Raw genomic sequence first — 25,475 nt, 5'->3', positions numbered from 1 at the left:
TATACTTTTCAGAAGCAGGGAAGAAGGTAGGAGGTGGTTATTCAGAGTGAAGGGCTGAGGGTCTGAGAGGAGACCGTAGTCTGGCAATCTACCCCTCTGGCATCATACACCACCCTCCCCAATGGGAGCTAGCTTCCCTCTGCAATGGGACACAGGAGACGGTGCATCGGGAGCACCAGGGGGCACGATGGGGAGAGCTCACGCGCACCCGGTCGCTCGCACACACAGCACCCACACTCATGGGCTAATTCCCACCCACCTGCCCTGCCTGGCCCTGACAGCTGTTCCTGGGCCTCCTGTCTTCTCAGGCCATGGAGGGCTGAACCAGCTGGGAGGGGCCTTTGTGAACGGCAGACCTCTGCCTGAAGTGGTACGTCAACGCATCGTGGACCTGGCCCACCAGGGCGTGAGGCCCTGTGACATCTCCCGCCAGCTCCGAGTCAGCCATGGCTGTGTCAGCAAGATCCTTGGCAGGTAAGCACGAAATTCACCACATGCCACCTTCCCTGCAGGCCTTGTGTTGGGCAGCCCAGCTCTTGGCCATGCCTTTTCCCCGCAGGGAACTTGGTCCATTCTTGATTGTGAAGCTTTGGCCCAAGGACTGGGATCTGAACAGAGTATGGAGGTGTTTCTGGGCCTCCCCGCCCCCTTCTTTTATTGTTTTCCTGCCCTTGCTTCTTTCTTTATCTATTCTCCTTCCTTTCATTTCTCCCTCCCACTTTTCTCTTTTGCCCCATCTCTCATTTTTATGGGCTTCTCTACTCCTAAAACAGGAGAATCTGCCCCAAAGTACCCCAACAACCCGGGCTGAGACCAAAGGAAATGAAGCTGCTAGGGAGCGGACACATGATCAGAGGTGGCTCCTGCGGTCTAACCCCCTGCATGAGGGATATCTGAGTATGCTTCTCAAACTGTTAACTCCCAGACCACCTGCAACAGAAGCACCAGGGTTCCTTGATGAGATGCAGATCCTTAAGGCCTGGTTCAGGCCTACATATAAATCATAGCATCCACTCAGGGAGCCAGGCCTGGGTGCTGTGATCCTTATGAGAAGACCAAGTAACATTTATGAACAGTAACTCCAGACCAATGGTTCATAGCCTTGGCTGCACATTAAGAGTCACCTAGGGAAACTTAATTAAAAAAAAAATAAAAGAAATTGAAAAAAATAAAAGAAATAAAAATTTAAAAAGAAATTGTATCTAAGCCTTAGCCCACACCCATTAAAGCAGAACTTTAGGAGAATGGGCCTGAGTGTTTGTATAGTGTTAAGGGTCCATCGAATAATTCTAGTTTTCTGTAGCCAGAGTTGAGGACCACTGACCCAAAAGTTCAGGAGGGACCAGGAGCAGTAAAGCCTGCTTCTAGACTGACATAGCATAGTCTGGACAGCCACACCCCAAATGCCCCTGTACTGTGGCACTTGGGCTTTGCATTGGCTTAAATGTACCTGTCTCCCTCACCCAACTCACAGGTAGATTCAACAGGAGTTCTGGTTTAAAGAGGCAAAAGGACCTGAACTGTGGTTGAACTGTGGAGAACCCCAGATTTCTGACTGAGGTTGCCAGGGGAAAGCGTGCTCCCTGGCTCGGGTCAGGAGCAAGGTTCCCGAGATGGGCTGTAATGTCCCAGAGATGAGCCCGGGATGGCTGTGACTAACAAGCAGAGTTTTAAAGAACCAGATTTCATTCTATGGTAGAAGAGACCAGAGAGTTTCCATAACAAAGAGGGGAAAGCCATCCTACCGTAAGTCATGGATCTACCAAAGGAGGTAGTTGAGGGCTCAGGGGAAAGGGAAAGTGGACAGCCTGGGAGAGTGGGCATGGCCTAAGGGGCTGGATGTGGTCAGGGATCCAGGCCAGGCTGCCATTCCAGAGTCCAGGAGAAACAGCTTCAACCTGAATCATGTAATCTGGTAGAAAATTAGTGGCCAGCCAGAGGGGAGGAAGGTAAGGGAGCAAAGGTGAACCAGTGAAACAGGGCAGAGGGCCCAATGATCCAAGCTGGCTTCCTGGGGAAGGGTAAAACCAGGATAGCTGAGAATGGTAAGTCAAGCTTTAATGCAGGAAAGCTGGGTAGAGAAACCCGCTGCCATGAACCTGTATGTATATACAGAGCCTGTGCATCAAAACCTCCTTTCTAAGAAGGGAAATCTTTTGTGCTTCATAGGTGGCTCTTGCAGGAGCTCATATACAGGAGACTGGCTGGAGGGAAAAAGAGAGAAGCTAGGTGTCCAGGGTAAGGTCTTTAGCAGAGGGTTCTGGTTTGGCAGCAGCATAAACCTACTCATGCAAGGGAAACAGACAGTGCTAGGAACATCAAGTGTTTAAAGCCAGCCCTGGGGGTGCATTTTACCCCTCCCCCCCAGAAGCCTCAGAGAGGAACAGGAGTCTCTGGCTAAGTCCTTGCTCAAAGATCCCACCTGCTTATTGGGTAATTCTTTGGGGTTCTCTATTGGAGTAGGTACTACGAGACTGGAAGCATCCGGCCTGGAGTGATAGGGGGCTCTAAGCCTAAGGTGGCCACCCCCAAGGTGGTGGAGAAGATTGGAGACTACAAACGGCAGAACCCTACCATGTTTGCCTGGGAGATCCGAGACCGGCTCCTGGCTGAGGGTGTCTGTGACAACGACACTGTGCCCAGTGTCAGCTCTATCAACAGGTAAGAGGGACACAGCAGCTGGGGCAGGAAGAGGGGGGAGAACAGGGTAACTGGCTTTGGGGGAACCATGACAGAGATCGGAAGAAGGACCTGGCTTGGGTGGAAATAGAGCCTAGGAAGGGGCCTCTTGCTGAAGAATTAAGCAGGAGGCACCCCAGGTGCCACGGGGCAGGTACCACACCTTCCCACTGCTCTGTGACATTCCCACCCCACCCCACCCCACCCCAGGCCCTACTTTGGTAGTTTCCTACCTCGCACACTACATCCTCTTTCATTCAACAAAAGAATCCTGGAATGATCCTTTCCTGGGCCACACGACCCCTAACCTGGCCCTCATTCAAGCATTCACTCAATTGTTCGGTTATTCAATTATTCACTCACAGCCTCCATCAATCATTTACTTCACTCATTCATTCATATATTCATATATACATAATTCACTCATTATGTGCTAGGCCTTGGGAACCCACAATCCTTGTCCTTGTGGAGCTTATAGTTTAGTGAGAAGACAGACCCTAATCAGGTACCAATCAAGTGCCCCCACACACAATTGTTAAAATGTAGCTCTCAGTCCTCCCAAGGAGAGGAACCTGAGGTATGTGAACTAGCATCCGGTGCTTGGTTTAGGAAGGAAGGAAAAGATGTCCTGGAGTAAGAAACAATGAATAAGAGTTAACTAGGTGAAAAGGGGAGCCAAAGAAAGGGGCTCTGAGACACCATATGCAAAGGCCCTGTGGCTCACAGATCCTAGACAGGAAGCTGAAAGAAAGCCAGCAGATAGAATGTTGGTTGGGGGCAGGGGGGCATGAGGTAGCTGAAGTGGAAATGTCAGCAAAGACTGCCCTATAGAGGCTGGTGGCCATGTCACATATTCTTGCCTGTGACCCATAGGAAAGTTGGCAGACTTTAAGCAGGAGGCTGCAGGAGGCATTGCAAAAAGTCTACTCAGGCTATAATCAGGAGCACAGATTAGAAAGGGTTGAGAGCAGATAGGGGTGGGCCAGTGAGGGATCCTGGTGGGAGAGAGCTCGTGGAGGCCTGCCCTAAGTGACTGACAGTGACATGCGGAGACGGATCAATGCTGGAGAGGCTTACAATGTCAAACTCACAGAACCTCACGATGGGTTTGACAGAGGAGAGAGGGAGGCAGGTGTGAAGCCCCTCCTGCAGTTCCGCCTTGAGTGACCAGTGGAGCTGATTGTGAAACAGGACCACTGGGAAGGACCGGGTGTGGTCCGGTCAGGAGTCCAACTATAGACAAGTTGTGCTGGAGGTGCCTCTAAGATAACCAAGTGCACTCTCAAAAAAGGCACAGGATTGGGGCAGTGTGAGTCCAGCTTCCTCCTCTTCTCTCTAATAGCTTCTTTGTCTTCTTACAGAATCATCCGGACCAAAGTGCAGCAACCGTTCAACCTCCCCATGGACAGCTGTGTGGCCACCAAGTCCCTGAGCCCAGGACACACGCTGAGTGAGTGCCGACACGTGGGCACACTCAATCTTGCACACACATACCCATCTGTAGAAACATGGTCACATGCAGGCCCACAGAGATACACCCGCCTGTGTGGACTGGGCCCTTGCACGGGGACAGAGCCTCACTGGGTCCCAGGGAAGGTGCCCTGACGTATTTAGGGGTGGCCTCACTTCAGGCAGCCATGTCTCCAAGCACCCCTCCCGCCAGCGGGCCTCCTGACTCCTCTGTCGTGGCAGCAGGGACCCTGAGGGGGGAGTCACACCCCACCCCGCACTGACCCTCTCCCTCTCATCCCACTGCAGTCCCCAGTTCAGCTGTCACGCCCCCAGAGTCACCCCAGTCAGACTCCCTGGGATCCACCTACTCCATCAACGGGCTCCTGGGGATTGCTCAGCCCGGCAGCGACAGCAAGAGGAAGATGGATGACAGTGAGTGTTGGGGAACCAGAGGGCAGGTTGGGGGTGCAGGAGGGCAATCGGCTCAGGCTCCAAGGGGATTGGTGGCCCCAGACTTTGCAGGTGCCGGCGGGTTCCCGCCTACAGCACATGGCCTGTCCCTAACTGGCCACAGTCCCACGGCCTGGAGCCAGGTCCTCCCCGTCCCTCTGCAGCCTGAGTCTGCCTCTCCACTCTGGCCTGGGGCATGGGTAGATGGGTCCCCTGAAAGCTCTCTCCCTGCCTGGGGATGCCAGGTGACCAGGACAGCTGCCGGCTGAGCATCGACTCCCAGAGCAGCAGCAGCGGGCCCCGCAAGCACCTTCGCACGGACGCCTTCAGCCAACACCACCTTGAGCCACTCGAGTGCCCATTCGAGCGGCAGCACTACCCGGAGGCCTATGCCTCCCCCAGCCACACCAAAGGCGAGCAGGTAAGCAGCCAGGTGAGCAGCCAGGTGAGCAGCCGAGCAGCAGCAGGCAGGGACTGCAACACAGCACAGTCTCTGAAAGACTCCTGGTCTCCTAGTCAGCCTGCGGTCTTGCCACCAACGTGGCCAGAACCTGTGCCCGTGGCTTAGGGTCACATGCTTCCTGCAGGTCCAACCCCAACACAGATTTGACTTTACCAGATACCGGCATCCTCCTCCTTCTCCCCACAGCCCTCCTGCCTTCCCCTCACCCTTAGCCTCTGAGCTCCACCCTTTCGGAAAGAGCAACACAACCAGGTGGCACCCTCCCTCTGTCCTCAGTGGCTCTCCCAGACCACAGGGGGAGGTCCCACAGCTCTAAAGCAGCAGCTCAAAGCCTCACACCATGACCTCAACCAGCACCTCCAGCCTACCTCTGGCCACTCACACCTGTACACCCTACAAGTGCATTACTGCATTACTCATGCTGCCAGGCATGTCATTCTTGTTCACACCTCTGTGCACTGACACACTGCATGCCCGCTACAGAGTGCCTTTCCTTCTACCTTTCTGTCTGGAAAAGTACTGCTTGGCCATTATGACTCAGCTCAAGCATCACTTACCCATGAATCATGCCCTGCCCCTCAGCCAATGCTTCATCTCTGTCTTGTCTGTGCTTCTGCCCATCCAACAGGTCACTCCAGCAACTTCTCACTATGTACTGAATTGTCCAGTGGACAGAGGTGTAGACCATGGGTTTCACAAGGAAGGGCAGCATTTCAAAGCTTGCTTTTTCTTTCTTTCTTTCTTTCTTTCTTTCTTTCTTTCTTTCTTTCTTCTTCTTTCTTTCTTTCTTTCTCTTTCTTTCTTTCTTTCTTTCTTCTTTCTTTCTTTCTTTCTTTCTTTCTTTCTTTCTTTCTTTCTTTTAATCTATGGCACCTAACATTGTGCCCCTCTTAGAACAGATACTCAGTAAAGGTGTCTTGGTGAGTGAGCTGAGAAATCCAGAACAATAAATTGCAAGTTACAGGGGAACTTTTATTTCCAGGGATCATGACAGGTGAAATGGTTTATAGTAGGTCAGCTTCTGGAAACAGCTAGCAGAGATGTCCTTGGTCTCCCCGAGCCCAACAAAGACTCCACGACTCTGACAGAACTTCCAGGACCATCCATCCATTTGTATCTCTCCACAGTAGCAACGGCTTCCACCCCCAACCCCCAACCCCTACCCCCTGGATCAACCAGCTAAGGAATTCCCTTAGGATGGGTGTGCTCACCCCACTTCGCTCATGCTGTCATTTAGTCCAGGAGTGAGGCAAGCCTTACGCCTTTAAAGTCTGAGCAGGACAATGTGGACGATGCCAATAACCAGCTGAACCACTGCCAGTGACCGTCTGGGCTGCTGGGCCTATGCCAGCACTGCAGCTGGGCAGGCAATCTGCGTCAGCGATTTTATCAGCCTGGGCTGTGGCAACCACGAGGGGGTGCAGAGAAAGCTGGCCGTCAGCAGACCTGGGGAGAGGGCCTTGGTGTTCAACCGGGAGTCGGCACATGGCTTTCTGAGGGAAGTGAAGCAGAAGCCGGGGGCTCACGGGAAGCCTGCTCTGTGGCAAGGAGCTGCACAGCCCAGGGTGCAAGGAGCAGCCGTCCCACAGAAACCCTGCTGCTGACACCCTGGCACCCTCTGGCTCACAGAGCCATTTCTTAGCTCCACTGCTGAGCTCCCAAAGGGCCCTGCTTGATTACAGGGAGACCCTGAGACCAGCCCCAAGCTGGCACATGCATGTGGGGAATCACGGTATTGGGGAGTCTTAGAGCCACAGGGATCTCAGGGATCATGGAGTCTAGTCTTTCCATTTGTGTGCCGATAACCCAAGTCCGAGAAGGGTAGACAGAGCCTGGGGGGAGCAAATGGTTGTGGAGCTCAGGTCTGCCGACCTGGTTTCATTCAGACTGGTCCGCTTGCGCACTCTGTTAGACACGCTGCTTCTGTCAGCTGGAGAAAGAGTTTGAAAACCATGGAACAGCTCCAAACCATGGAATAGCTCATCTTATGGATAAGGAAACCAATCAGCAGTATCCATCCATGATTCATTCCCTCCCTCAGCCCATCTTCTACTCGCTCATCCATTCACCTGGCCAGGTAGTGAGGGGCAGAGAGCATGCAGCCTGTGCCAAGGGCTCCTTGTGTCCAAGCTCCTGCCTTCCCTGCCCTTGGTGACTCGGACTGTGCTGTTGAAGGATACTCTGTGTGCCCTCACCTAGACACAGGAAGGCCCTCAGGCCTGGGGATCCGAGAGAGAGAGAGAGAGAGAGAGAGAGAGAGAGAGAGAGAGAGAAGCACAGGTCCTCATACGCGACCTCAGGAGGCAGGGAAGGCACAGCTATTTTTTCTGTAAGATCAATAAGGGAGAAAGTATTCAATAGAAACACCATGTGGCCTCACTTCTGGTTGCTATTTCACTACCAGGACAGTTAGGAGCAGCTCTTTGTCCTGTATTCTACAAGTGCAACAAGAAGCAGATCAGCAGAATGTGCATATTATGACAGAGACCAAGAATTTTGCAGCTTACGACTCTTCACAGAATTTGGAAATACTTTTTTTTTTAAAAGATTTATTTATTTATTTATGATAGACATAGAGAGAGAGAGGCAGAGACACAGGCAGAGAGAGAAGCAGGCTCCATGCCGGGAGCCTGACGCGGGACTCAATCCCGGGACTCCAGGATCGCGCCCTGGGCCAAAGGCAGGCGCCAAACCGCTGAGCCACCCAGGGATCCCCAGAATTTGGAAATACTAACTCCCATTAGAGCAATGTATTGGGCATTCCCTGCAAAGCGTTTAATGTAGATATACGAAATCTCATTTAACTCTTACATCAGCCTAGGGACACAAATTCCATTCTCTGCCATAGAGGTGAGAAAGTCACGGCTCAAAGAGGCCACAGCGACCACAGCTACTTGGCTGGTCACTGTAGACCGAGGGCTGAAATTGGCCCAAGTACCAAAGCCACTCTGCACTCCAGTTCAAATTCAACCCCAGAAATAAATCCAGTCATGACTGGGATGACTGGTGGTTTCGGGGGGAATTGGGGATTTTTTTTCCCCACTGAATTGTCTGGATTTGGGAAAGCTGTAGGATTTTGAGTAGGAATTTGTTATTTGTTATTAAATCAACACACCCATAAGGCATTTTAAACTTTTCTTACACTCTCCAGAAATTAGGTATTTTGTTCAATTTCATTAAGCTGGGCTCTAAGCAACTCCACCCTGCCACAAAGCAGGCCCCCTCTGAAAGCATGGAACCAGAGCACCATTTAGTCAGTAATTGCGGCTAAACAATAATGGTGCTCTGGTGGCCTCTAGAATTGCCTGCAGCTTCCAAAAGTGCCCGGCATGCAACCAGAAAGTGCCAGCCCCTTGGAGAACCCAGCTCCGTGGAAATCGTTGGAAGAGACTGCTGTTAGTGGAGCTGTTATGTAACCAGAGCATTCCTTGATTTTACCATTGCACATGGCTTCACGGAGTGTGTTTGTGACATGTGTGACCCACGTATAGGGGACAGGTGTGTGCTTGTGTGTGCTGTCTTGTCCTAAGGGAGGGAGTCACGGTGAGGGGTAGTGCACACTTACCCATCACTGCACTAGGGAGAAAGAAAACCCCACAGGTACTTGATAAAGTTTTAAAAAAACAAAACAAAAACAAAAACAAAGTATCATCTTCCAGGTGAACCTGTGAATTTATATTTACTGGATATAGAGGAGAGAAAGAAGACAGCCACCTGCTCTGGTGGGGTGTCATGCCTGCCACTTTACTGAAGGAAAGAGCACCTGGGGCAGGATCCAATGCCCTCAGTTTAGTATCTGTTTCATACTTCGCTGGGACACTTGACTCTCCGGGCTTCAGGCTCTCTACATATAAAACAGACACAATATTGCTTGCCTACTTGCCCGCGTCACAGGGCCCTTGGGGTCAGTGGACAGGATAACGTCAGCAAAGCTCTAATGTGTACTTTTTGCAAATGGATACGGTCATGATGTCATCCAGTTTAGTGCACCGTTTGGGAGTATAGACTTGAGAGCCGGACCCCCTAGGTTTCCGTCCTGGCTCTGCCCCCTATGGGAAGGTGTCAAGTTTCTTGGTCTCCCTGCGGCTGTGTTTCCTATCTGAAGAGGAATAACCTAGCGGATCCAGTGAAGACCTCTGAACCAGGCCACAGGCGGACTGCTCCAGCCCTGCATCCCATTCATTCTCTGTAGGTCCAGACCTACAAGGAGACAAGGAGGAAGGAGAGCACAGTCCAGCCAAGCCCTGAGGCCACCAGCGGACTCTGAATTCTAGGGCTGCAGGAGGGGAAGCTATGAGCCAGGGATTAGGAACAGTAGGGCTGTGAGTGGAGTCGGAGAGTAAGAATCTTAAGGGCTAAGTGGAGTTGAGAGAGAGCGCAAGGAAGGGCACAGCGAGGAAGGGCGAGTGTTTCGGGAGACTGGGTCTCCGCGGCCACGGCGAGGCCCACTGCCAGGGGCCTGGGTGCGCTGACCTGTCTTTGTTCCGCAGGGCCTCTACCCGCTGCCCCTGCTCAACAGCGCCGCCCTGGACGACGGCAAGGCCACCCTGACCCCTTCCAATACACCCCTGGGGCGCAACCTCTCGACTCACCAGACCTACCCCGTGGTGGCAGGTACGATGCCTGGAATGTCCTGGGCCATGCGCCCCGGCTGCACCGAAAGGCTGGAAGGCGGAGTGTGGCCGGCCCTGAGGGGGGCTAGGGCCCTGGGCCTGCGGAGAGGTGGGCTGTGCCGCCCGGGGCCTCCAGGTGGGTCCCCAGGTCCTGCCTGCAGCCCAGGCCCTGCTCCGGCCGCGGGGGGGAGGGGGGCGCACCAGCCCCCGCCGGTCGCCGAGGCACAGCAGGAGGCGGAGCTGCCCGCTCCCGCGCTCCCGCTCACTCTCCCGAGGCCCCCAGCGCAGAGAGGAGCCGCCTGCCCCAGCGCCCCGCCCGCACCCCCCACATCTCATGGCTGGGTTCGTGCATGTGCCCGCCCCATCATCTCACACCCCTCTCTCCTTGTTGTCTCCCTCCCTCCGGCAGATCCTCATTCACCCTTCGCCATAAAGCAGGAAACCCCCGAGGTGTCCAGTTCTAGCTCCACCCCTTCCTCTTTATCTAGCTCCGCCTTTTTGGATCTGCAGCAAGTCGGCGGCGCCGGGGTCCCAGCCGGTGCCTCGGTCCCGCCCTTCAATGCCTTTCCCCATGCTGCCTCCGTGTACGGGCAGTTCACGGGCCAGGCCCTCCTCTCAGGTACGACAGGGAGGTCCCGGGCCGTGCAGCTCTCGCGGGGGGAGGGAGGGGGGTCCTCAGGGCCGGCCACTATCCCCTGCTTTGGGGTCCAGCCCCCTCTCCGGCCCTCGGCCCAGTCCACCGTCACTCTCTTCCCTAAATCTTCCTGCAACTTTTGCACAAGCCGAGATGTGGTGCTCCCCTGCCCCGGCGGGGTCGGCCATGGGGGTGGGCAGGCACTCTGGGGATGCCAGGAAGTGGGGTGCCTGGCCGATTTCTAGAACCTCGCCCCAAAGACCCACGGACGAGGAGACACCTTAAGGCCAGGAGCCAGGCAGTATAGAGCAGTGAACCCTTGGTCTGGATGAGAAACAAAAAAGAACTTTGGAGGGAAAAAGTCATTGGCTCTTGTAGCCAATTTCTGGATGGAATTTTTAAAAAAAACAGAGGGTCGGTCCCCATTGGATCCCCAGAGTGTAGCTCTCCTTGTACCCAGCTTAACAGGGTCTCCCTTGGAGAACACTGAAGCAGAGTAACTCACCAGCTTGAGAGATGGGAGAACAGGAGAACCTCCCATCAGGAACCTCATTGGCCTCAAAACGTTTAAAGCTGGAAGCACCTTAGGGGCATCTAGAGCAAATCTCTCCTTATACTGATGGGAACAGGCCCAAGAAGGAGAAGGGCCTGGTCATGGTTCCTGAATAGGCATGTGGCATCTGGCAGAGTCGAGGGCTCAGCCTGTGTGCACCGGCTAGGGCTCAGACCTCCCTAGCAGAATGACATGAGCCCATCCAGCCAGGGCCTGGGCAGCAGGTGAAAGAGTCCAGGTAGACATCTGGCTTGGGCAGAAGGCCTGAGATGGAGAGAAAAAAGGGAGCAGAGACCCATGATAGTCTTCAGATATCTGATGGGCTTCCACAGAGATGGGACTATTTTATATGTGGGCCCAAGGCATTGAACTAGAACACATGGAGGAAGCCAAAAGTGAGCCAGCCCTCTGGACCAGTGGTTTTCAACTTACTGGGCCTCAGAAAGCTCTCTTGAAATGATAGCTTTTATAGAAGCCAGGTGCCCAAACCAGACAAATGAAGAGCTACTCTGTTTGAAGTAGGGACTATGCCCCCTGAAAGCCCTTGGACTTGAAAACCACCAAACCAGAAGAATAAGACCTCTACCTGCCCAGAGGGACTCCAAGGTCATCTTGAATTTAAGTTCACAGACTCTGTCTCATAACTGACTCTACATATCCTGTCTGGCAGGCACCTGGGATTATTTTCTCTGTGTATCCCCACATTTAATGTGGGAAGCCCTCTTGGAAGGAGTGGGCACAGAGTTAAAGGGTTAACAAGGGAAGTCCAGTGTGTGGGCAGAGAGGCGGTGTTTTGGGGTATGGAGCAAGGAAGCAAATGTTGACTCAGAGTTCAAAATTTCAAAAGCGGGTGAAGTCAGTGGAGATGGGTCATTTGTTTTGACCAACGTGATTAAAGGAGAAAAATCTGTGAGCTGAGTGGAATGATGTCAGCTAGAGAAAATGGGATAGGGAGGGTGAGAGGGGAGCCAGGGAGTAAAGAGACTCACATCCACTGTGGGGTGGAGAGGCCCAATCACTGGGTGAGGCTGCCTGCTTTGTGTGAATGGCAGGCCCCGACCAGGAGGGCTGCAATAAGGCAGGCAACGGCTAAGGTGTGGGAAAATCATGTGACAATGGGGAGCAGGACTTCAGTTACTATGTGAGTTGCCCAGAGACTTGGCAGGCCCACTTGAGTGGAGAGGGAAGGGCAGATAGCAGTAGGAAGTGGTCTTGGATATTTGGAACAGCCCAGAGCAAACTCCCTACCCCAAAGCCCCCATACTTTCTCTCTTCTCTGTCACCCTGTTAGGGCTTCAAGCACTCCCTATCAATATGCAATCAAACCAGGATGCCACTTCCAACCTCTGTCAGTTCTTAGTTTAGTAGGCATGCCTACTCTTCAGACCAACTGCCAGACTGGAAGGTCATCTACCGCATGGGGTAAAGAAGCTGGCAACACATGCCAGGGGACAGGGTGTGATCCCTGTGAAAGCCAATGGTGAGGCCAAGCTGCAAGGCCCAGCTCAAGAACTTGAGGTGGCACCAAAGGCAGGTGCTCTGAGAAAAGCAAGAGGTGCCCAGGCTTAGAGAGACTGGGTCCAGGCAGGTTGCCAAGAGCAGGAAGCAAGTCAGGACTGCAGTTCAGAGTAAGGCCAGCTCTGTGGCTTGGGCACCAAGTACATGATGGCTGGTGTCCATGCAGAGCCCAGGGTGTTGAACTGGAGCTCCCTGAAGACTGTCCACCTGCAGCCTATGGTCAAGAAGGGACCTAAATACCTACCACGTGGCTGAGCCATGGTGAGCAGGCTGGGAGGACATCCAGAGAGAAGGAGAATTAGGAGGAAGGATCTCAAGAGTCTGAGGGGCTAGAAACCGATCCAAGGGAGGAAAAGGTGAACTTAAAGAAAAGGTAACCAAGACTAAATTATTCTGAGGGAGGGCTGCAGACAAGAGGAATAGGCAGGCCAGGTGAGTTTTCATTCCAGATTCAGCTTGGCCCTCACCTCCCAGAGCCCTCCTGGCTCTCCTCCTCTGAGTGGCTTCCTAAGGACCCTCCCTGCTGCTTCATGGTCTCCTCCTGGGGTCACTTCTATTCCTCACCCAGTGGCTTTGATAGCACAATTTCCAGGGTGACTGCCCTTCTAAGTCTCAGCTTCTCCCAACTCAGAAAAAGAAGAAGCATCAGAGTTTGGGAAACAATAGGATTGCCCCTAATATTCCTGCCATTTCCCTTCAAATGCCCCAGTCTGGGTCCCCACACACTTGTAAGAGTGATATCGAGGTTGTCCCTGCCCTGGATGTTTCAGGGCTGATTCCAGCTCAGCTGATCAGAAAGCTCTGAGTTTGGTTTTATCATCAAACAGTCCATTACCCGCCTCCATTCTTTTGTGAGGAATTATATTTAGTCCTGCCAAAGAGATTTCTGGATTGCTATAAATTTTCTTTGCTATCAGAACAAGATAAGGAATTGAAAAGGGTCACATAGAGGGCAGACATCAAAGTGGGCAAATAAAATTGTCTGAAATCACCTCTACCCTCTGAATTCCTCCAAGGAATGCCCCCAATATTTAGAACATTTACCAATATTTCTGGGGTGCTAGTGTTTTCTTATAGAACCCCACTTCACAGCCAGCCAACATGGACCTGTGTCTACATCACCTTCTGAAAAACAAGGCCATGTTGAGATATATTTGAGTACAGAGGAGTTACAAATCAAAGAAACTAGTGATGAAGAGCCTTAAAAATAAGTAAGTCAATTAAAAGTCACAGGCCATTTTGGAGTGCATCTACCTCATGGCTTCTGTGGCTTCATTTCTGAGAAGGTTGTGAGGTTCTCGGCTTTTTGGAAGAAACCATGTATTTAAGGAACTGAAACAAAGTTTTGAAGGATTGATAGGAGAGTTTAAGGTACCACATGCTGGGTGAGAGCCATCCTATAGAAAGTCCTCCTAGGCTTTCCAGGAGGGCCAAGTTTCATGGACACTTTTGGGGTCTCCTCCAGCATTTGATTCAGAAACCTCTGCCCCACTGGGAGAAAATTTGGTGACCAAGGAGAGATGAAGATTAAAATCTCAGAATTTAAGTGAGTGAGGTTGATGAATTTTTATCTAAGAGCAGTCTAAGGGCTAGTTTCATGGGATGGGGTCCCACAGGGCAACTGTGACTTCATTAATTTGTGGCTTCAGGGGAGCACGTGCCCTAGTGCTCTGCCCATGGAGCCACAAAGGTCAAGAAGCAGTAGGGTCAGTTGATGGACAGGGATGGAGAAGGGCTAGAGAAAGGAGAGTGTGAGACCACAGGGCTCCAGGGCCAAGGGAGCCTTGGAGAGCACCTAGGCCAGTACCAACAAAGAGGTGGCCTAAGAGTCAAGACTTACCTCCTCACCTCCAACCCCAGTCACGGTAGACACAGATGCAGCCTCAGAATCCTGCTCAACACATTGTGTCTGCAAGTGCTGTCTCTCTCTATCTCTCTCTCAGAGGAGGAAGCAGGAAGAGGAAAGAGAGAAGGCATCGAGCTTGAATTAGCCATCACCGTCTTCCATCACTCTTCTATGCATGCACCTGTCTATCCTCTGTATCCCTACTGCTCTCACAGGCTTCTTGTCCCCCCTTGCTCTCATAGGCTCCAGTACCTGGCCAAGTGCTTCATCTGAGGGCCGAGGGGGCTGGGTCTGATAGCTGATAGTACTGCAGTCTTCTTCAAAGAAAGACCAGATTTTATCTTGGTATAGATCCTGCATATTTTCCTACTTCTAAATATACTAAAATTTCCTTGCCTCACCTGGGTTTCCAATCCTTCATTTGTTCGGGACTTTGGGTCAATTGAACTGAACCCACCTATAAAATTCCAGTAGATTTCACCCTCTTTGGTCCAACACCAACCATAGCTGCCCTTCATACTAGAAGTCAAACAAATTAGGAGGTGATATTCATTTTTATGAAAACAATCACATAGTTTTAAATAATGATCACTGATGGCTCATTTCAAATAGGACTTATTCTATAATGGTTCCCATGACATGTCACAATTTATGGAATTTGTCCATTGCACCACTCAGTGCCCACCTGTAACATGAAACCCTGGCTCTGAATTATGCTGATAACACCATAGCAGTAGTAATAAGGTGCACAAGGCTACTCTTACTCTTTTTCTCACATTTTGCACATGAAGAAACAAGCTTGGGCACATAGGTGGCTGGTTGAAGGGCATTTGGAAAATTAGCTATAGAAGCAGGATAAGGACTGAGGTCCTCTGCTTCCTAGACCCTTCCATCCAGAGAAAGAGCAGAAGACCAGAAGGCGTGGTCTTGTTTGTTAATCCCTAGGCTTGGCTCCACATGCTCATCCCAGCTCATGCCCCATCTTGATTTAATGGCTGGTCTTGCTAACTTAGCATTCTTACTCACTGCTGTATCCCCAGTACTCAGAAAAAGTGCCTAGGACATTATACTTACTAATAAATCTTTACTGAATGCACAAGTTGTCTTCAGGGTAAGAGGTAAGACTTTGTCACTCTGGTATTGACAACTCATAAAATTCCACAGGACATACCTTCCCTTTTAATATTCCTGGCTACCCCCTGAAGAGTTCAAAGCATGTAGGACCCTGGGGGGACCTCAGGGAGAAAAGTGGGACAAGCAGTAATGTAGAGGGGATGACCTTGGCAAGTTGGTTGACAGGCTTACAGGGAGTCCATATAAGCCCTAGGAGAAAAATAGCCCTCAGCATGGAAGAAGCAGAGGCATTTGGGTAAAATGGTCAGAAAAATTGAAACAGAGAGAAATTGAACAGAGAGATTCTGTTCAATTGAGTTGAGAGAGATTCTCAACTCAGGGTGATTTTACATAAGGCAATATTTGAAGATATTTACGATTGTCACACTGCGGTGTGGGAACTGCTACTGACATCTAGTGAGTTGATACCACGGATGCTGCTGAGCATCCTGCAGTGCATAGGATGGCCCCACACAAAGAGTTATCTAGCCCCAATTCAGTGGTGCTGAAGCTGAGAAAGCCTTTAAGTATCACCAAGAGCTGCGATGACAAAATAATTCATCATTCACACTGGGGCATTTGAGAGTGAAATGGACATTATTAATAAATATGCTGGGACAGTGGTCATAACCTGGACAGGTGTGGGCAAACCAGGTTGTATTGCCAAAGATCTTTGGGTGAGGGAGAGTCTGATCTGGGCCTGCAGGATATCTCGGCTCTGGAAGAAACTCACCTAGTCAGATGGAGCCTCCAAAACGGGAAGGCTCGACTTCCAGGTGTAAGGAAGAGGTGGAGCCAGGGAAATCAGGTCTCTACAGAGCTGCCTCGCTGCCACCAAGGCAAGGGCATTACCTACAAATGATAGAGAGAGATGGGTGCCTGTTTGGCTGAAAATGTTTTTTTCCCCTTTCAGGAATGGACTTGGCAGATATGTGGTTCATGTTCATGTATAAACACTAAATATCTCTCAGCCCACATCTCCTTTCTAGGTCAGGAATAGCCAATAGATTTTGTGTCCTTTACAGCTCTGATAGGTTGTATCCACCTGGAAGGCCAGGTTGAAGAGACCAATGCCCTCTCTGGTCCACTGGAAAAGAGTACAGTGATTGATTAGCAATGTCTGCCACAGGTCCAAGAAGGGTAGTTAAGGATGGTGACCAAAAGGCCACACCTGGGCCATCCCTTGTAGGGCCTTGTTCTTGATCCTCAGAGCTGGGGCTGGAAGAGCATAAGGTCTGAGCCCAGTAGCCTCTAATGTATTACTTAGGCCAGCTGCACCCACTGCTGTGCTGGACACCAAGGGATAACAAAGACCCAGAAGACCAAGCCCCAGTCTTCCTCCAATACCATGACATTTTTATGGGTGAATTAAGATTCATGCAAATAAAATCATTGGAGGACGGGCCACAGTACAGGACTGCAATAGGCAGTGCTCCCTGTGTGGTGGAGCCTGTGTCCTCTGGAAGGCCAGACACAGGCAGAAGCTTGAACTCAGAGGACGGAGGAGGGGGAAGTGGGTTCTGGAGAATGGCTTTGGAGAGAGTGGCCATGGCATGAGGAAAGACTTGCTGAGCCTCAGGGAAGCAAGACAAGAAGTGCAAGAACCCACGATGGCCTAACTAATGGCTCCTTGCTGTGTTTTTCCAGGGAGAGAGATGGTGGGACCCACACTGCCCGGATACCCACCCCACATCCCCACCAGTGGACAGGGCAGCTATGCCTCTTCTGCCATCGCAGGCATGGTGGCAGGTAAGGGGACGGGCTGGGCAGGAGGGGAGTGCTACAAATAGGAAGTGTTGGCCAAAGGTGAAGCAAGAGGGGACAGAGAGGTAGGGTGCGCCCCATGCATCGATTTCCCAAAGAGCACATCTTGTATATGCCTGGAGCCAGGATTTTGCTGTGGTTCTAGCTCCTTAACTCTCCCCCACTCAGCCTCCTTCTTCCCACATGCTCCCAGATTCCTCATGATGAAATGGGCAGACCTGAGACAGACCAATGTTCAGATCTAAGCTCTGCCATTTCTTCCACTGACTCAGTGAGCCTTGATGGACAGCGCTCTAGGGGTCCGCAGAACAGTATGAGCTAAACACCAGCCTGGCACTTGAGCAACCCACGGTCTCCCAGTTATTTCACTCTGATGAATCTGTATGCCCTTTCTGTAAAATCTGAGTATGAATGGTGTTGGTGATGATGATGTTGAAGATGATTGAAATATACCTTCCATTACACCCCGCACTCAGCCCTGCATGGGTGAGACCGAAGTTCTGGATACTCCAAAGGTACTACAGGGAGATAAGCTGGGAGGATTTCTCCATCATCATTTGGATTGTCTTGGATTCCTGCCTGCCAGTCCTTTGGGTTCCTTGTCTACCAGCATGATCATCACCTAACAGTGACCCAGAGTGTCAAGCTCTAGGCAACTGAGGAGGACAAGGAGAATGTCTTTGTTAGAGTCACACTCACTTTTTTAGGAACCACATGGGAAGGACCCAAGGGTGGATAGAGCAGAATCGAGTCATTTCTACTGCCTCTAGAGGCCCAGGACCTGGAGCTTCTAGAACAGGCTCTGAATCAGGGCATCTGTGACCCCCATGCCAACCGTGGGTCAGCCTCCATGGCTCTGACCCCAGAGACTTAGCACATTCACCCAGGCCTGCTTCCCTCCCTCCCTGACAGAGGTTATTCTTTGCCAGCCACCCACTCTGGGTTCCCTGTGCTGCAGGTGGGCTGGGCTCTCCTGGGTAGAGGGAGGGAGAGGGAGAAGGGGGAGGGAAGGAGGTCTCTGCACTCCCTGGGAACCTGCTGAGCTGGCACTTGTTGCTGCCTGGTTACCGTGGCGATGTGCTTAATGCAGCGTTGAAAATACAGAATACTGACTCCTCTCTCCCTCCTGGCCCTGGACTCCCTCCCTCCCTCCTTTCCTCTTCTGGAGCGTGAAATGAGATTGGTCAAGATAAAAAAGGAAAAGATTCGGTTATTTTTTTAAGAGTGTGGATAATGGGGCCTCTCAATCAAAATCCCAGGCTCCAGTCGGCTCCCCCCATCCCCCTTCCAACCTCTCCACCTTCCCCTGCCGCCTGCTTAGAGGAGGAGGAGGAAACATAAAGCACAGGGCTTTTCTCTTAATTATGAATCATTCCCTGGGGCCAGGCCCAGGGCAAGGGGGTCCTGGGGCCTGGAGTTTGACCTGTGAGGTAGCTAGAAGGTTTGGGCCTCTCATCAAAGGCCCCCAGGTGTTTCCAGAAAGATCTCATCCTGAGTGAGTGTTGTGGAAAAAAATAGCACAAGTGTAGCATCAACTACCAGTGAATTGCAAAAAGGGGTGGACCTTGCCTTACACAGGGCATGGGCTCCCCACTAAGTTATGTGTAAATTAGTTTTCAGAAAATGCAATACTATTTAAATGCATCATCTGGTTCCTAGGAACTCCATGGTACAAATGAATTCTTAAGGAACTGTTTTTTTCATAAAATATTATTCGTCCATCCCTTACCAGTAGCCACAATCTCCCAGTGAACTGAATGGCGATTCCTTCCATTACAATTAATAAACCTTCACTGAGCACCTACTGCGTGCCAGGTTCAGAATACAGGCTTAAAACAAGGCATGCTAATGACATTCCTCAATCATTAGTGGAAGGAAGGCAAAGATAATTTATTATGTACTTCTGTGTGCCTGGTCATTCATAGATATAACTTTCTTGTTTAATCCTCACATAAGACTAGGAGGCTGATATTATTCTAGTTTAATAAAGATAAGGAAACAAGCTTAGTGTGTTGAGGGTCTTAATGAACTATACTACGTGGCTGAGCTGTTCATTAACACAGGTCTTTTTGAATTCAAATCTGGGGCTCTTTCTACCATACCACACTGCCTCCCATAATACTAGAAATAACAACACAAGCTATAAGAAAGCAACACAAGAACAGGACCAGGACAGACTTCTCGTATCCACTCATCTTCTGTTTTGCCTTCTCATAGTGGTGGTAGTTGCTCCTGCCCCATTAACAGAGTTGATGACCCTCACACCAGCTCTAGGGCTGAACTGGCAACTCCAGATAGATGGATCCATCCATCCATCTACCCAGCTTTCCATCCATGCATCTTTATACACATTTTTCCATCTATCCGTGAATCTTCTTACCCATTTTTCCATCCTTCCATCATCCATCTTTCCATTCTTCTTTCTTCCCATCCATTGTTCCTTCTATCCATTCATCTATCCGTCCTTCCTTAGATCCATCCTTTCATTGATCCATCCATGCTTCCATCCACTCATCCACTTCACCCATCTAACCATCTATCCATCCATTCATCTATCTGTCTATCCATATATGCTTCCACACATCCATTCCTTCACCTACCCATCTTCCCATCCTCCATCCTTACCCAATCTTTCAACCATTCTTGCATCCTTCCATACATTCACCTCTTTTTCACCTAGTAAAAACTGGTTGAGTACTATGGTATAGGATGCTGGGGGATATAGCCTTGAACAAGGCAGGTCCCTCTATTCATGGAGCTTACAACCTAACAATGGAGAAAAAAAGTACAGTAAACAAGTCAATGAATTAATAAACAAGATAATTTCAGATAATGATAAGTGCCATGAAGACAATAAAATAGAATGATGTCATAAAGAGCCACAGGGAGAGGAGATAACTACTTTAGATTGGATGAACAGGAGAAACCTCTCTGAGAAGGTGTTCAAAGTGGTCAGCCAAGTGATAAACTGGAGCAAACCATCCCCAGCCCAAAAGAACAGCAAGTGCAAAGGCCCCAAGGCAGGAACTAGTTTAGCATGATCACACATAAAAAGGGGGTGAGTATACCCAAGAACAACAAGTGAATGGGGAAAACACTATAAAGTGAGAGGATCTGGGAAGTGGCTTGGTCAAATTTTAAGACTACCCAGGCAGCTGGGAAAACACATTGTAGATAGTCAAAAGTAGAAGCATAGAGACCAATTAGAGGAGGGACAATTTCAATTGTTCATTCAAGACATGACGGTGGCTTGAGCTGGGGAGGTAGCAGTGAGGGAAGAGAAAAGAGACACTGAGGATTATTTAGTGGTACAGCCAACAGCACTTACTGGTGAATTGGCCATAGGGGTTCCAAAATAGAGGGTACAAGGATGACTCCTAAGCTTGGGGCTTGGGAAAATGCATGACTGGTGGTGGTGGCAAGTATATATGTGGGAGACCTGGAGAGGAAGATGCAGAATGTGTGGCTGGTGGAAATCAAGAATTCTATTGGGCCATAATAGAATTGAGACACCTCCAGATACCCAGTTTAATAAGTCAGTAGGCACATGATATATGTCTGAAGTCAGGAAAGAATTCTGGCCAGGGCATAAATTTCAGCCATTACACTGAGCTGTTATTTAATGCCAAGGAATTAGACAAGATCACTAGAAAGAGAATGTGGATGGAAAATCACAGAGGGCTCACAAACCAAGCCTTCAGCATTTAGAGCTTGAAGCAGAGAAGAAACCACCAAGGAGAGTGAGTGGGAGAGGACAGTGGATCTGATAGCAGAGGCATCATGAAACCCAAAGGTGTAGAGGGAGCAATGACCTGAATCACAGTCAGCAAGGAGGTTTGGCAGGGGGGGGGGGGGGGAGCAGGCCTAGAAGTGACCATTGGAATGATCAGGGTGGAATTTGTGGGATTTCAGAGGATCATCACTGGCCCGATTGGACAGGAATGAGGAAGTGAGGGCAGACATCAGGAAGCACAGAAAGCTTCAGGGAGCTGGATGTGGGGCAGCGAGACAATTTTTAAAACAGAAGATGGCAGAGCATGTTTGCCAGCTAGAGAAAGTGGTAAATTAGGAAGGGAGAAATCAATGAAGCAGAAAAATGGAAGGGATAGATTGTAGGGGCCAAGTCCTTGGAGAGGTGAGTGGGGTGGGGTGGGATGCAGAGCAAAGAGGATGGGTTGGGCTTTTGTGGGTGCAGGGACATTTCATCCACCATGGCTGCAGGCTGGTTGACAGATCTTGTGCTGGGAAGATGCTGCACCCAGGTGTGTGCTGCCTCCTGAGCCCAAAGCCCTACGCCACCTTCTGGGTGCCTGAAGCACATAGGTACTTGGTGAATGTGTGTTCAATAAGTGAGTGTGTGAGTGAGTGAAGGCATGAATAAGTGAGAAAATGAGAGAGGAAGCCCTTTGTATTTTCCACCTCTATTTCTTTGGAGCCAGCAGTGTTTGGCACCAGGTGGAGGGAAAGGCACCACGTGGCCCTGGCTGTGGAGCCCAAAAAGAATCCACTTCTTCCTAGGGTGCTCTGACACCAGGCAGTTCTGAGGTACACCAGCCGTAAGTGGAGAACAGTTAGCACTGTTGGATTACAAGAAAGAGCCCTGGAGTAGGAGCTAGGGACCATGGTTCTAGCTCTAATTGAACATGGACCTGGGACAAATGTCTTTCCCTCTCTAGAGAGCAGCTTCTTCATTTGTGATCCTCTGTTGAGCTTTATTCTAGCACTCGCTTATTGGGAAAATAACAAAAGCTAGCATTTTTGGAGTGCTTTTCATATACCAAGTGTGGGGCTAGCCATTTAATGTATATTCTTTAATTTCATCCTGAATAAACCCCATGAGATGGGGACAATAATTTTCCCCCATTTTACAGATAAGGAAATCAAGGCAACTTGTCCAAGGTTACACAGCTAGGAAGTAGGGAGCAGGGATTTGACTTCAGGCAGGCAGGCTTGAGAGCCAGGCAGTTTTCAAGCTTCCTTTCCAGAGTCTGAAAGAGACCAGGAGCCACAGAAGGCACTCACTTCCCAATAGCAACGAGGTTTTGAAAGGCAATGCTGACGTTCAAGGGATGGCAGAGTTGGCAGGAACCTGGCTTTGGAGAGGTAATTGGCTCAGAAACACATAAAGGGATTATCTGGAATCCAGAGTTAAGAGCCCTAAGGTCAAGTTCTACTCTGCCATTTACCAACGCTGTGATTTGAGGGAAACTGCTTAATCCTGCCGCACTCATCTTCTAGAAATTGGTGGTATTAATGGGTGCTTCATATGATGCTTGAGGATAAGGGAGCCTAGTGTGTGGGAAAGCGTTTTGCAGACTTTAAGCTCCCTACCAAGTACCGATGGTAATGGACTGGTCTGCATGGCTTTGTTGCTGTTGTTTAAGGGAATCCTTACTAGATTTCTTTGGAAAATCATGCCTTTGGTAAACCCAAAAACTCACTCACAGAGGTGATCTGATTTCTCACCCAATGTCCGGACTACCTTTCAAAATCTCATCTGCTATTGGGAGCCAAGTGACGTCTGTGACTCCTGGTGATCTGATTTACTTTGTTTAAATTCATGCACTGAGTTTGCTTCAAGTGCAAATGGAATGGGAGTGGGGGCGTCCTCAGAACAAGTCCCAGGACACAGAGGTCGGCGCCCTGCAGGGCTCTTCCCTCTGCTCCTTCCCCTAATCCCCTGCACCCCTCCCCTCACTGCCACTGCCCCCCACACACCCGTCCCTAACAAACTCAGACCTAGGGAGGCTAAAAAGTCTATAAATGCTGATTCCTCCTCCTGCTGTTTCTGACCTCTCTCACTCCCTTCAGCCCCTTCTGGAACAGCCTTCTGCCGGAGGTCCAGGCAGCAGAAAAGGTGGCTAGAACCTGGGCGCTAGGAGTCACAGCACAGTTTCCAAACACCACCAAACCCTTCTGCTGTGTGAGCTTCTTCAGATCTCCAAGGCTTAGCTTCTTTACCTGGAAGACGGGCATTATAGTATTCCCTCCTTCCTGGGATAGCTGGGAGGTCTGAGCTTGTCAGGGCAGTGACCCTGATACCTGGCGATAAAGGGCCCTGTCCAAACTGATGCAGACTTAAGGGCCCCCGAAGAGTGGATCAAGAGGCCTCTGAGCTCATGCTGTCCCCGGGCCCAGTGCCCAGCCCTGCAGACCCTCGTCCCAGACCCCCAAGCCTACATTGGTGTGTCCACCTCACAGGCCTCTCACCTGTGTGCCTCCAACAGGAAGCGAATACTCTGGCAATGCCTACGGCCACACCCCCTACTCCTCCTACGGCGAGGCCTGGCGTTTCCCCAACTCCAGCTTGCTGAGTAAGTCCCCCTGGGGTCACCCAGGCCCTCTGCTACGTGGGGCAAGGTTGGGGGACAAGGCGGGGCCGAAAGTCTGCCTCAAAGGCAGCCAGGATGCCCAGGTTAAATGGAGGGCCTGGGGAGACAGGTGTTCTTGGCAGTCCAAGCAGGTGGAGGGAAGGCAGAGGACCCGGCTGTTTGGAGGGAGAGCACATAAGCAGGAGACTTCTCTGCATCATTCTCTCTCTTACTGCCTGAGGCCATGTCTCTGAAATCTGTTTTTCATAAGATTTGGGGCTCAGGCCTTGGGAGGGCAAGGGTGAACTCAAGAAACGTCTCAGAGTGGACTTCTTGCCTTCAGGGGCTCATAGTCCAGCAGCAGGGACACTGAAGTGGGGGCGCCCTGCAGGAGCACCAACTGCCCTCCTGCCTGGGAGCATGCTGTTGGCAAACAGGGCCAGCCTGTCGCACACATTAACCATCTAAGTGGTGCCCCAGAGCTCATTATTCCACGCGGAAACCCTTCCACTGGGATCTTTTGTTCATGTGTCTGATATTTGGCTTGAGATGTGAATGGGCACCCTTTGGGAGGGAGATCCAGAGAGTAAGCTCTGGGCTACTCTTCACTCCTCTCTTGCCCTGGGGCTATAGGCTGGGTAGAGACGCTTTTTTAGGAAACCAAGCCCCATAAATGGGGAACTTGAGGAATTCCACTAGAGTCTCCCTTGAGGGTCTCAGAGCAAATCTGAGCCCAAGAGAAGCAATGGAGCAAGTGTGGCCCACCCATGGGTGCCATCACAGGCCAGGTAGGACCATCCATTTCCTAGGACCCACCTCCCCTCTCCTGCCATTACCTCTTGGCATTCCAGAAATGACTGGGAGAGTTGCTAACCTGGGTTTGCCAGATGGGTTCAACTGCAAGCCACTTTTCTGTTCAGTTGCGCCAGAAAGGAATGAAGGGGGCTGAGCTGGGCCAGGTGGCAGGACACCTCCCTGCCAAGCCTACCTGGGCTGCCCATCCTTCAGGTGGGCAGAGCCTCCCCGTGGAGGCCCTCAAATACACATCCTCCGTGGCCAGTCAGGATTCTAATCCTTGGCCCTAAAAGGAAACTTTTCTGACCTCGCACTATTTGGGTAAGGTTGGGGAAGGCCACAGGGACCCCCCAGTGTGCTTGGTTCTCCAAGATTCCAGATGCAACTGCTCTCAATTGCCCTCTCCCTGAAACGAGGGTGTTGAAGGTCAAAGCAGTCATGGGAGGAGGGGCAAGAAGCCACAGTTCTCATTCTGGCCAGAAACCCAAAGGTGAGGCCAGAGAAGGAGGAAATAGGGCCAGAGAGGAGTTAATCTTTGATGATCAGATAGGCCAGAGGGGTAGATGATTAACTTGTGTTGTCTTCAAGGTTAGCAGATGCAGGAGAGGCTATGGTGCAATTTCCCCTTCTGACCAGCAGTGTTGTTGTTATTTTTTTTTTTAACATGTCCAGGTTCCCCATATTATTACAGTTCCACATCAAGGCCAAGTGCGCCACCCACCACCGCCACGGCCTTTGACCATCTGTAGTTGCTATGGGGACAGTGGGAGCAACTGAGCAACAGGAGGACTTGGCCTGGGACAGGCCCCAGAGAGTCACACAAAGGAATCTTTATTTATTACATGAAAAATAACCACAAGTCCAGCATTGCGGCTCACTCCCTGTGTGGTTGATTTAATGAACCATGAAAGACGGGATGACTTTGGAGAAGGCCAAACTGTCCTCTAAAACTCCTTAATGAGGGGCAGGAGTCCCAGGGAGAGAGAACTGTCCCATTCCAAAAGATACAAAATTGGAGGAGAAATATGGAGAGAAGAGGGAGCAGCCGAGGAGCTTGCGAGGGATGACACTTGGGCGCCTGATGGGCTTCAGGCCACACAGAGGCACCCATGGCTCTACCATCAACTCGCTCTTGCAGGCGCGGGCTGTGAGCACGCCTGTCCAGCCCACACACTGCAGCCGGGCACCAGGGCTGTCCCTCACAGCCCCACGGAGAGTCCCGTCCGGCTGCCCCACAGCTGAGACTCCTGCTGTCCACCTCCTCCACCCAGCTTGCTTGGCTCT

At 50.9% G+C, this 25,475-nt stretch overlaps 1 protein-coding gene across 1 annotated transcript in view; it reads left to right on the top strand.

Annotated features, from left to right (window-relative positions):
• Positions 1-24,940, top strand: part of PAX8 (paired box 8) — a 56,107-nt gene extending 31,167 nt beyond the window's left edge. Inside the window, exons 3-12 of the mRNA NM_001389220.1 lie at positions 309-474; positions 2,464-2,661; positions 4,041-4,129; positions 4,438-4,563; positions 4,827-5,002; positions 9,535-9,658; positions 10,067-10,276; positions 16,969-17,070; positions 23,313-23,399; positions 24,864-24,940. Coding sequence (NP_001376149.1) covers positions 309-474; positions 2,464-2,661; positions 4,041-4,129; positions 4,438-4,563; positions 4,827-5,002; positions 9,535-9,658; positions 10,067-10,276; positions 16,969-17,070; positions 23,313-23,399; positions 24,864-24,940 — 1,355 coding nt within the window. The remainder of the gene's footprint in view (positions 1-308; positions 475-2,463; positions 2,662-4,040; positions 4,130-4,437; positions 4,564-4,826; positions 5,003-9,534; positions 9,659-10,066; positions 10,277-16,968; positions 17,071-23,312; positions 23,400-24,863) is intronic.
• The last annotated feature ends 535 nt before the right edge of the window (positions 24,941-25,475 follow it).

This window comes from Canis lupus, chromosome 17 (genome assembly GCF_011100685.1).
Source record: "Canis lupus familiaris isolate Mischka breed German Shepherd chromosome 17, alternate assembly UU_Cfam_GSD_1.0, whole genome shotgun sequence".
In the NCBI taxonomy this organism is placed as follows: Eukaryota; Metazoa; Chordata; class Mammalia; order Carnivora; family Canidae; genus Canis; species Canis lupus.
This window is presented reverse-complemented; position numbering and strand designations above follow the sequence as displayed.